We start from the raw sequence: 12,979 nt of genomic DNA on the forward strand, positions 1-12,979 counted from the left end.
GGACAGAGAGGCCAGGAGGACTGGTTATATTGGGACAGGTGAGTACAACAACACACTCTTTGCACACACTCTCCAGATGAGAATGTCAACAACCGGCGTTGTGTGCGTGCACTACCCGGCTGGTGTGTAAAAACTGTGCAGCTCTCCTTTTGCTTTATTATATGAGTTTGTATTGTTATATTATACATATATATTTATATATGTGTTGTTTGCCTTGGTGATGTTTTATTATGCTTTTGATTATAAAAGAAGTGGCAGGTCATGTCATTCATGTGTCCTTGTAATGCCTATTTCACCCGCCGTGGTGACTTTTTATTTATTGTTGGCCATTGTTTGTCTATTGTCTCTTTTTCCGGCTAATCCTAGCGAGGCAACACTTATGAAGGCAAATATAGGCCTATATGTACATATATTCGATCATCAGTTCTACGCACAGGCTGCAAAGTGCGTTTATAGAGAAGAAGGAACTTACTGCTGTTTTTGGACATCAGGACTTGATGGACTTGAAGATGTTTTTATACGTTGACAGTCTATTTTGTAAAGTAGTTCTATCATTTAACCTTAACGCTGTAACATCTACTCAGAGTACATTTTAACATGACCTACCTTTTACTTTTTGCCTGAGTACATTTTTACACAAGTAGGCACTTTTCCTTGAGTAAAATGTCCTAAAAGTAACATTACATTAACTTGAGTGCAATATTCTAATACTCTATCCATCCCTGCTAATAATGTAATAGTATAACACTGACTGAGGTCATTTTGCATAATGAGTACTTTTACTTTTGACACATTTGTTGCCAAAAGTTCTGCTCTTTCACTTTCACAAATATGCATGACTCATACCTGCACTTGAAGGTACATGTCTTTCTATAGTGTGATATTGCTTCTGTAACTTAATGATTAAGGGATTTGTCATTAATTATTTGTTTTACCCCATATCCTGCCTGAGATGCAGTTCTCAGTTGGGTAGGTCTGAGAAGATCCTCAATCATCCCCAGCCAAAATAAAGAGACCGTTGTTCTCCCTCAGTTAGTGTGTTCTTACCGCACAGTAATACCACCATCTTCTGGTCACTGCTTTTTACTACATTGTATAATGGCTTTGGAGCTGAGGCCCACAATGCAAATTAGCATCGTCATGTAGAAGCTGCACTACAGAGCAACTGTTTGGTTCTGTTTTTCCCTTGTTAAAGCTAAAACCACTGATGTAACCTGATCATATTTACGTGTAAATGTTGTTGAGGCTGCCATTAAGGTACCTGATGGGAAATGATGTTGAGTTGCATGTCTAACATGTAGATTTGGTATCAAAATAACAGTTAAGCTTCAAGGGCAAATGAGTAACTTTTATCTATATGACTACATCACAACTATATATACTCACTACTGTACACCATTGACTTGGATCAAAGTATTTTGTGCCTATCATAACTGATCCTAACTGGCAATAAAAGAAAAAATAAATATAGATAAACACAATTGGCAGTAGCTGCTGTTTTCAGTTGGAAATGACCAAGAACAACATGAAATAAGTCTTAAATCTTCATATTTATTTATTTATAAGTAGTTCTCTGGTTTGCAACATATATGCCTGTTGTACAAGGAATATTACAGAGAGGTACATGTTTTTAAATTTGACTCTGTCATGTACATAGACTTGTCCAAACAAGGGAGACGTTGCCCGTATAGCTTTAGGCAGTGTCGAATCTGCGTTGTAGTTTCCCCACAAATGTCAAAGGTATAGCATTAAAGGGCACATGACGCAGTCAAAACCTCGTCCACATCGCACATGTACTACACCACTCAACCAATCAAAGAGAAGCTGAATAATCACATCATCAGGGAACACTCGGCATCATTTCCAATCATTCAAATTCCCCTCCAACACAATCACCGGAATATTTGTCCATGCATACATAAGTATACTATATATGGTAAAAAATATAGCATTTGGAATAAATACTTGTATCATTTATAGAGCAAACTGTCAGACAATACTTGTTATATATTTTTCACAATACTGTATGTACATGTATTTCGGTTACTTTACAGGAACAGATAAAACTATATCGTCAACCCCATGTGAAACAGATTTGATTTCACTTCTTTGGTGTTGAGCCAGTAATGAAACCATATTACATCTGGGTCACACTGGATTAAACATATGGATGTGATTTACTTCAACACTTAATACACAGGCACGGAAGACCAGATATACTAGATATTACACACCGCACAGATCGGATCATCCTTTAGCTGTCCGACACACGGGAAGCTACACAGACTCTAACTCACATCCCTCAATATACAGACAACTGCAAATGATCACATGTGCTGCACTGAGTTAAAATAAATTCTTCTCCTGAACCTTGTGTAAATGCAGCCTCATTGTTGAGGAAATCTGTGCTACTTTGTGACTCAACAAAAGAGGATCTGATTACTAAGCCACTGTTGAAACAAAATCCCATTGTTGCTGAGTAAATGCAGCCATTGTGTATACAACTACATAATCAAGATACTTTATATAGCTCGTCTAGCTTCATGTGAATCTATGTAGTCTCATGTTAGCATCCATAAAAATAAAGTGTCTGGGAATGAGGGAGCACTGGTGCAGCCTCAGTGGTCAGTTCACACTGCAGCCCAGAAAGAAAGTTGTTAATTGCAGCACTACATTACTGTAGGCATGGCAATGTCTGCACCAAAATCTCTCCTCCTCTGTAGAGAGCGATTTTATTTTCTGACTGTGAATGCAGACTGGACCTTAATAGATCACATATGGCAGTTGTTAAAATGAGTGGTATTCACCTTTTTAAATTCCACCTTCAGTAACCCCAGCAAACCCCAGTCGAACAGAGAACAGTTGGTTGATGTCTTCTCTGGGGGAGCTTCGTGAAGACAGGGTGACCAGACAATGGCATTAGAGTTATTGTGTAGCGGTAAACGTTTATAACAGAAAAGCTGTGGTTCAAAGCGGAGGCTGTTCCCTAGGGCTGCACCCGATTAGTCAACTAATTGGTCTTTTTGGTCTTAGGCGACTAAGATTCCTTTAGTTGTTTTTTATGCTTTTTTTCCTGCTGAATGACTTGTTCACAAGAATCTTATGATCACATCTCTGGTAAACTAAAGATTTGAAGTCGTGCTTTGTGGAGTTTTACAGATCTGTCAATTAAATCAACACCGTATGAGTGTTAGTCGACTAAGAAGTTCTTTGGCCGAGGACAGCACCTACCGTTTGCAGGTGAAATGATTGATCCCTTTTGTTTTCTGTAAACTTCCTGACCTGTTAGACATTTTGGGGTTTTCTGCAGGGGTCACTGAAGGGGAGCTGTTACGTTGTAAACATTGAATCAGAACAGTACTCCTGTTTCAAGATTCTTTAGGAATATGGGTGTGCGTTTGTGGAAAACAGAAGAAGACGTCCACGCTCCCTGGAACACATCTTATCTCTAACGTAATACGGTCATCTGATTAAGGCTGGACCAAAGCCCCTCCCCCTATAGTTTCTGATTTAAAAGTTAGTATTTTATTCATATTGCTTCTTTTCAGACTGCAGCCATAAAAAACTCATCACTTTTGGTTTTAACACATCATTTTGAAATGTGAATTCCTTAAAGCAGGAACAAAGTGAACCAGTGTTGGTAACTTGAAGATCAGATCTTTGTTATCAAGATTAAGTGTCTTTAGTAAAAATATTCAGACTCATTCCTTTGTCTCCGTTAGTCCCATAATCCATGCCAGTACAGTTAGACTTGCTACATTGTTTTCTTGGAATGTATCATTGCCAGCCTGACATTCATGGTGCATTTTGTAGCAGTTGCATACAGGATTTGATTTGAAACGAGCAGGCAAACAAGACATATGCTATATTTGAACTGAGGGACGAAGAGAGAGAGAGAGAGAGAGAGAGAGAGAGAGAGAGAGAGAGAGATATGTTTATCATGAGAACAGACAGTATTACAACATACTGCTGTTTGTTTAGTATTATAAGCCAGCCAGTAGGGGGAGTAAGTGTGTATTGGCATGCAGCACCTTCTGAACTGTACAATCTTCTTATTAGAAAACGTTTGTCTTTCTTTAATCTGGTTATGTTGTGGTTATAAAATGAATTTATTTTGTGTCCAACTGAAAACATTTTATCTACAACTAAACCATTTAGTCTTTCAATAATTCACCCATGACTCGATGTGAAAAACATCATTACTATGGCAAAAACAATACAATAAATATTGTCAAATATCCACTGAATGATGGGAAATTTCACACGAAGTTCTATTCTATAATTATATAACATTATTTTTTTTATAATTCACACTTTTGGAGATATATAGTTTCTTAGAGAGGACTGTTTACTGTACACAAACACAATAAAAAAAAGGTGCAGTAGAAAATACAGTTTCTGTGTTTGTGTATGATTATAATGCGTTAGAATAACATTCTACACATACTGTGTTCTCAACAATGGCTATGTCCAAATATGAAAAGAATAATGCCAATGTCATGAAGGAAAAAATAGAAATGATGTCGTATTTAATATCGTATATTTAAAAGGTAGATCATGTGCTTAGTATTTAGCTAGAAGAGCTATAGTTGATGATAAGAAGCAGCAGCTTGTCAGAGCATCTCTTCATCCACTTGCCAGTCCGTCTGTCCCTGCTGCCCTTTTTATATTCCCCCCCCCCCGACGTAATAGCCTGTCAATTCGTCACCATGGCCACGCTTTAATCATCAAATCGACCGGGCCCCGTTTGTCGTCTGTCCACTGAGTGGCTGAATGCAGCATATCCATAAACACCCACGGGGCATGTTGGCAGAGATGTGGAAGAAGAAAAATGTGTGCGTACACTCTGGTCTCAGAGGTTTAATGCAGTTCCATGGTAAACAGAGTTTATCCACTTTTTTTCTTCCGGGCATACAACGTCTTGTATGGTGTCATCGTGTCTTTAATTCAATTCATTTCATTCCTTTTCCCTCTTTGTTGGTGGGCAGAGAGTCTTGGAAATTAAAAGGTTGGCGGTTGGCGAGCTGGAGTGGTTTGGAGATATTAGGTGTCGGCCTGGTTCAGAGGAGGTCCGTGGTAAACGAGGGCTCAGAGGCTCGGGTCTCAGCGTGGGCCTTCAGGAGGTCAATTATCTCTTGGTGGGAGGCTCCCTCTGCCACCGACAGCGCTGTCTGTCCATCCTGGGGAAGAACAGAAGGGGATGTCAAAGATCATTGCAGTGACTCTTTTTATCCTGACAGTGGCAGTGTTGCGTTGCTCTTTCATTAGAAACTTGACTTTGAAATTATAGTTCATGTGTATGTACTGCAACTGCCCGATGCAGGCAATACTACATGGCTGTAAACATCATTGGAAGAGCTGGGTTCAGTATCTGGAAATAGGTTTTTAGCATTTTTCCCTTCTTGAAATGCCAGATGAGATTATGATTTGTTACATTGTAAATCTGATCTAATCATTTTCTCCTGAGCAACAAAGATTACAATAATAATATCCACTGACAAGCTTCTCTGCATCATGCAGAAATTGCCTGTGAAATGGGCCAGGTTAAATCAGTCGCCTGGGGAGGACACTAAGGACGTAATAAAAGGGAAATGGGGAAATGTCTGAAGGCATGCGAGACATAAACATCAGTAAGACCATTTTTGACACTTTAATAGAAGAACTCATTTATCCAGACCCAATACAAATACTGCAACAAAAGACAAAAAAATCTGAAAATAAGCTATTTATGGACCAACAAATGTTGCATCTGCACTTTTTTCCTTAAAAATGCATAAGCTTTACAGAGATCCTCTGAACACTTAAACATGGATGGTTTTAATTTGTTTGTGGTTTTGCTCTAGATGTTTGCCTGTAGATTCACCAATATTGGTGATGCAGTTTTTTTTTTGGCTTATTTTCAATTTCTGTATTCATCAATAGCTCAGATATGTGTTGCTGTCTCTCATCAAACACATCATACTCATTACTCGTGGCCATGCTCTACTAGATCAAAAATGATAAAGCTCAATCCTCTGTATAGTTCTGAGATTGGTTGTGTGTGCTTGACACTGAATCGATTTAAGAAAGAAGAAACTTGCTCTATAATGCTGTTGGTAACTTGCTGCATCATTGTCACAGTGTGTCCTTGTGTTTCCATTTTATTCTTTTTATCAAAGGCTCAATATTAGACAATGCAAACTAGAACAGACGATGTTGCATGCTGAGAGAGCCCTCCTGTCTCATGGGAACACAAACATCACTTAACGGAGTGAGTGCTGTGTATTATAATTTGTGTATATTTCATAAACCTGTTACACAAACCATTTGACTTACTTGCATATCATTTGAAATTGCTTGCCAGAGCTGCTTATTTCCTGCTTATTTCCTCAGTTTTGAGATAATGTCTGTCCCCGACTAGCACTAAATATAGTGCATGCTCATGCGTTGTCATGGAGTCAACACAGCAGGTAATCTACCAGAGGCACTGTGTAGATTAATGTCGGGCATCCATGTGCTGAATTCAAATCCAGGTCAAACAATCTACTGAACCGTTGCACTGAAGACTTCTCATGATTTAGGCTAACATGGGGCGAGTGTGTCCTCTGAAGTCCCATCCCGCAGAACTGGGCAGGAAAAAGTGTTCCACAAATGCTTCAATGCTATACTTGCATCGGAAGCAGCAACATGTTGAATAAAGAGTGACAATATTTGTTTCCTTTGGACACAAAGCCTGCGGTTTGATGCAGGTGTGAAGGTGGGAAATGTTTCATGAGTTTCAGTAGCAGTAATGCAGTCGTGATGTGGCGTTCTCTGACTGCGCTCCTTGAGCTGCAGAGGAGAATCGACCATCTAGAGAAATCAATAATGTACTAGGTTGAACAATCAATCTACCATGTGTGGGCCGGGCACCAGCTACTGTATGCTCTGTGCCCTAACTGGGCAACTGACACTGACTGCAGGGGCAGCACAATATCTACTGATATATCCTACAGTACGTGTGTGAGCCAGGCACCATGAGCCCTGTGATCTTTCTGTAGCACAACAGGCAGATAACTAGGTGTTGAAATGAAGCAGTGATCCCTGGCATCTCGGTGAAAAATGAACCCTCGTTGAGTCGAGGCAGCTGATATCTCTGCCTACAAGAGAGCACCATCTTGGATGAAAGGTGAAACAAGTCCAGTCGTACCTTGTCCATGAGGCTGGTGTCGCAGCGACCTGTCTCCAGCAGCATATGAACGATGTTTATATGTCCGTGTTCGCTGGCACACATCAGGGCCGAGGAGCCCTCGCGGTCCTGGGCATTTACATCCGTACCGCAGCTCAGGAGCAGCTTTACCATGGCAACGCGGCCGTGGCTCACCGCAAGCATGAGTGCCGTCTGGCCCGCCTAGAGAAAGAGTGAGAGATACAGATAGTTAGAATTAAACGGTGAGAGGGAAGACATTGGGGGGGGGGGGGGATAAAGAGATGCAGGCTTGGAGATGAGGGAGGAAGTAGAAGAGAAAGAAAAGTAAGTGGAAAAATAGAATGTGCATGATGCTTGTACATTGTTTTCTGTTTACACTCTAGATGTCCTCACTGTTGAGAAAGAACCGCTGAAATGATGGTGTATTCCTGTAAAGTGACCCACTGTAATGTCCTAAGATGCATTGATTTCCCCAGAGGAGTTATTAAATCCCCAGACTTACGGCGCCGGAAATACAACAATAACACATCAGACAACAAGAGCAAATCCATCAATATTCAGTCAGTTTAGTGGACCCAATGATTCAGGGCAGACATATTACCTGTCTGGAGCATGCATTGACGTCACCCAGTCTCAACAGTTGTTGCGCAACCTCCAGGTCATCAGAGCTCTCAGCAGCCGTCAGTGCAGCGAGCATCACTGGAGTATAGCCTGCCTTGTTCACATTGTCCGTCTCACACAGACCTGAAAAAACAAATGTTTTAAGAAGTCAAAGAGAGCATTTCATGCTATTTCGTGCAGAGTTTAACTGCCTTATCTAGACACTTTTTATTTTGGTAAATTCTGTATTTAAGCTCCTCTGGTTCTTTCAGCTGTATGTTTCACTGTGTGTGTGTTTGCATTTCACCAGTATCCAGCAGCAGTTTGACCACAGGGAAGTTTGAATGCGACACACTGTAGTGGAGGGCCATGTTCCCATTGCCGTCGGTCAAGTTAATGACGTACGGCAGGAGAGTGGGCGTGGTCAAGCCCACTCGTCTCAGGTATAATGTGACGGTATCGGCCTGCGATTCTTTCTGACTGGAGATCTTGAACCACTCCTGGTAGAGCACCACTAAAACCTGACGCTGGGGAGAGAGGAAGGAGGGAAACGATATAAAGGAAAAAGCCGCCTGTGGCAGCTTTTTTATTGTTCCATCAATGTTCGGGTTGTTGAGCAGCTTGTATTGTCGTCCTAAGGAGCGGCACTGTAAGCCACATTATTCTAGCCAGTGAAGTCAAAGAGCTCTGACAAAACATCGACAAAGAATCTGAATCATTTTCCCTCAACAAAAATAAATTGTATCCGTTTTTTCAGAAACTGAATAACTGACTAACCGACAAGCATGCACATTAACTTTTCAGTCAAATCAGATTTGATAAAGTACACAGAATTACTTTCCACAACGTTGAAGAATAGAAACGACAGCCGATAGAAAGTTTTACCATTTCTTTATCTGGTGACGACACCTCTTCCATTCGGTCTTTTACATAGATGCAGGCGTCTATAAACCCCTGGTCAATTTTCTCTCTGCAAACAAAGACCAGATGGCACAGTAAGTCTTTTTTTTGTTTTTTACCCATCCTAAACAATTCCAGCAAGAGCTTTCAAGCGGACCAGGAGTATCAAGAGGTGTAAAAAAACATTCATATTCAAACCAACACACCCCACATTTGTTCTTTCCCTGGTTCTCTTTAATGCCATCAATCCTGCACAACAGGCCACGAGATGGCTGCTTTAGTTATTGTGTAAATCCTGAGATGAAAACAAAAGATAAAAGATGCCTTGCGGGCCTCTGCAGTGTAGACACACACACACACACACACACACAAACACACATCAGTCAATTGTCTGACGCATTGATGGCGCATGCAAACCTCAACAGTAGCAGTTTGAACTGATTCACTGCCCAATAATATCCACCATGCGCTCCTGCTGCTCGTCTATCATGCACAGTCATACTGAACATCTCAAGCAGCGCTAAGCCCGAGCGGATCACACTCTCACTGTGCCCTGTACTCCAGCCAGAGCACACGCATACTATACGTACAAGCACACACACACATAGGAATGATCAGACAGGTGCTGAGTAATGAGTTAATATAAGTCCTGCCTTCTCGCAGGGGCCCCATCTACTTTCAGGGCCCTCAACCCTGTCCACATACCTGAGACAGATAAGTGATAAGTCAGTGACAGGGAGGACAACACTGCTGGTTATTTGCTTCTTGTTCTAGACACCTGGCACTTTGGGGAATGAAGTGTATCCGTGTGATTGTCTGAGACCTTGATTAGAGTGAGAGCAGCTTATACTGAAGTGTTTAGGAGCAAGTTGTGTTGTGTTTGTGCAACACTTATGTATGTGGAAACCAGTGTGCATGTAGTGTGTATGAAACAGAGGCTTATAGTGTGAGTCTGCAAGATATTAAGAGGTAAGGGGGGGTTGCACGAAAGTGTAAGTAGGTATGATTGTGTTTTAATTGGATTTCTGTGTATATGTGTGTGTGTGTGTGTGTGTGTGTTTGTGTGTGTGTATGTGAGTGTGTGTGTGCGCGCGCGCATGTGGCCCACAGTATATTGAAGCATCATTCAGCACCTGTATATAGACTGCAGCTGGACACAAAACAAAGCACTGACTTGTACTTACCCAACATATGTCACGCTGTCATCTATGTGACTGTGCTTTGATCGCTTTATATTCCTTGCATTTGACTCTGTTTACTCTTTCATTTGATTTATGATATGAGCTGCAGTGAGAAGGTCAACCTTGTTTGATTACTGAATATGAGACTATTCTTTGGAGTTGCCGTGTTTATGCTCTTCTATTCACTGTGATGAGAGCGTGGGTCACAGTGAGCATTCAGATTTTTAAGAAAAACTTGCCTCGTGTATATTTTTCACTATCAACAACATCTCTACCAGCAACAGAAAGAAGTCAGTGCTGACCAATCACAGTTCATTGGGTACCCATGAATAGTGCATAGGCTCCAGAGCTATGGCGTAACCCCTGCTGAGCATGATTGAAGCTTTACTGTCTCACCCTTCAGCCTGTTCTTCCAGGAGCTCCTGGCTGCCTTCTATATCCAAAAGGCCTCTTTCACCCTCCTCCTCTGCAGCCACAGCACCTCCTCCCTCAGTGGAGACCTCTGCATCCTTCTGCTGCGTCTCTGCTCCCTCCTCAGGCTTGTCTGCTGGCTGAGGCTCTGTCTCCTTTTCCTTCTCCACCTCTGGTTCTGAGCTGTCTTCTTCCTCTTCCTTCTCCACCTTCGACTTCTCATCTCCACTGGACTCTTCGCTGGATGTCGACTCATAGCTGGAGGTGGACACAAACAAGTGGACATGCACAATATTCAGAGCATAGACACCAAAATCATCCACATTATACCATCTAGAATAAAGCTTTTGTGTACTCCACCTGTGTTGAATGCAAATAGGTGACCTAAAAAGTGAGGAAATACTATTTAGCTTCACAGATATCCATCTATAAATGATGCAGTACGGGCAACATCTGGTCTATCATTAGCTTTGGAACATTTAACTCAGGATTCATCACTAAAAGTACTGTGTACAGAAATTAGACATAGTATCCAGAAGCAGCCACATCAATGAAAGACCTAAGCAGGTACAAACGAATATGAAAGCTGATAAGTCAACATACGCCAAGGCTAGGTAAATGCAAACAGATCATTACCCTCTAGACCTCAAGCGTGACATGAGAAAGATGATTGTCTAATGCAACCTTGACCCACATGTCCAGAACTTCCTTCACACAGTTAAACATATACATGAAAATCCATAGGCATGTTTGCACAATTACATACGCAAGCTTGGACAAAACCCAACCTTGTTCAGTGAGGAAAGGCTGATGACTTTTTACGTGTGTGTGTGTGTGTGTGTGATCATTTGGGTGTATCATGAAGGAACCTCTGTGAGGCCAATGATCAGATAAGTCTTATACTGAATGCCACTGATTCATGCTTATTTGTAGAAACACACACACACACACACACACACACGCACGCACGCACGCGCGCGCGCGCGCACACACACCCACACACACACAGAGAAAGACACCACACCACAAGAGGCATTCAGGGGCCACAGCATTCCCTGGATTCCAGAGGAACTCAAGGGAGAGCAAAGATAGGTTAGACCATCCAAAGAGAAGAGATGCAAACAGTAGCCCACTTCCTGGTGTGGGCAGAAGACTAAAGATAGTCAAAGAAAATATTGTTGTCTGCCATGTTTGTCTCATTATAAATAGCATCTGTAACATAGAAATGGAGAGATATTTATTGTCAAGAACAAGAGTTGAAAACTCGGGAGAGATATACTATATGTGGACCATCATATATAACGTATTAATGGTTATATCAGGAGCAGCATAAATAAATACTCTACAGGAAATAACCACGTGGTAAAGCCTATTTTTGAGTAAATAAAATACTTTATACAAAATACGAAATTCAAGTTAGTATATGCTTATCAGCAATTAAGATGTTGGAATTGTGTATTATGATATCTTAATAAACAAAATCTGGTCCCAATTTCTTTTTATAGCACAAAACTTGGTTTTGCTTAGCTGTGTAGGCTAAAGGTTAGAATGACACGTGTAGCAGTTATGGTTAAGGTTAGGTTAGGCATCCAGGAGATTTTTGGCCCTGTTCAGACTTGGCATTGATATGAGTCTTGGTGGTCCGCTCACAAGTGGACAGCTCTAACTACAGGTGTGAATGCATTGAGACCCTATTGCTCAGACCACATTCAGAGGTGGCCCCATTATTTTAGCAGTGTGTATGTAATAGTGTCCTTGGATGAAGGACCACCTACTCAACTGATGGGTGTGTGTGTGTGTGTGTGTGTGTGTGTGGGTCTGTTCTTCAGTGTCCATCTGACGGTGTAAGTAAGTGCTTGTACGCATATGTGTGCAGTTCTCTGTATGAGTGCGGGTGTGTGTTTGTCTCTACTGTGTGAAGCTTTAAAGAAGTACTTGATATACTCATGGAGGTCATTTCAGAGATATTGCCCAACAGCTTGTAATTTGTATTTCCCCTATATTAACTCTGGCAGCGGCTACAAACAGGTTTGGTATTGAACGACATCCTAACGTGCTGACGGATTCAGTGCTTTTATGTTTTTAGCTGAACTAGACCAGAGAGTATTTGGTAGAAACTGATCGGTGATACTTTTTGCCCTCATTGGTCTCCATGACGTTTGCTGGAAGTGATGAGCCCCAGTTCATTTTATGTGGAGAGCTCTGTGCCGGACTCCATTTAACAAATTATTCTTTAAATTCTACATTGCTCTTCAGCAACCGGTCATATAGTAACTTAGGAGGCAATTAGGCCTCATAACACACCAGTCCTAATTTAGATTTCTGACGTATATGTGTTTGTTTGCGTATAGAGCGGGGAAGTGAGATCCGATCACGAGTGGTCACTCGAGACACATGTGGCGATGCATTCTAATGCCAGATGTGAGCAGATGTACTTGGAGCTGTCAGTTGTGATAGGATTACCCAAGATGCATGTTAATGCCAGGTCTGGACAGGGCTGCTTGTGTGTGTGTGTGTGCGTTTGTGTCTATACAGGTGCTTCATGTTATAAGTGTAACACCAGACACCTACCTATAATCACATCAGCCAGAAAGAATAATCTCCCTGCTTTGAGACACACCTTTGATCTTCCAACCACTTCAATCTGCATACTTAAAATGCATCAGTTTACCCACACACACACACACACACACACACACACACACACACACACACACAC

At 41.5% G+C, this 12,979-nt stretch overlaps 1 protein-coding gene across 4 annotated transcripts in view; it reads right to left on the reverse strand.

Moving 5' to 3' along the window:
* Nucleotides 1-1,346: 1,346 nt before the first annotated feature.
* Nucleotides 1,347-12,979, reverse strand: part of kank4 (KN motif and ankyrin repeat domains 4) — a 67,485-nt gene continuing 55,852 nt past the window's right edge. For 2 of the 4 annotated variants that reach the window (XM_031859317.1, XM_031859316.1), the window contains exons 5-10: nucleotides 10,246-10,518; nucleotides 8,654-8,738; nucleotides 8,076-8,295; nucleotides 7,770-7,912; nucleotides 7,169-7,369; nucleotides 1,347-5,180 (exon numbers count right to left, since the gene is read on the reverse strand). In XM_031859317.1, the coding sequence (XP_031715177.1) occupies nucleotides 5,061-5,180; nucleotides 7,169-7,369; nucleotides 7,770-7,912; nucleotides 8,076-8,295; nucleotides 8,654-8,738; nucleotides 10,246-10,518 (1,042 nt within the window). In that variant the 3' untranslated portion in view covers nucleotides 1,347-5,060. The remainder of the gene's footprint in view (nucleotides 5,181-7,168; nucleotides 7,370-7,769; nucleotides 7,913-8,075; nucleotides 8,296-8,653; nucleotides 8,739-10,245; nucleotides 10,519-12,979) is intronic. The other 2 variants (XM_031859314.1, XM_031859315.1) reach the window with 1 other exon arrangement.

Source organism: Anarrhichthys ocellatus, unplaced genomic scaffold, assembly GCF_004355925.1.
Source record: "Anarrhichthys ocellatus isolate YVR2014 unplaced genomic scaffold, GSC_Weel_1.0 scaffold22, whole genome shotgun sequence".
Classification (NCBI taxonomy): domain Eukaryota; kingdom Metazoa; phylum Chordata; class Actinopteri; order Perciformes; family Anarhichadidae; genus Anarrhichthys; species Anarrhichthys ocellatus.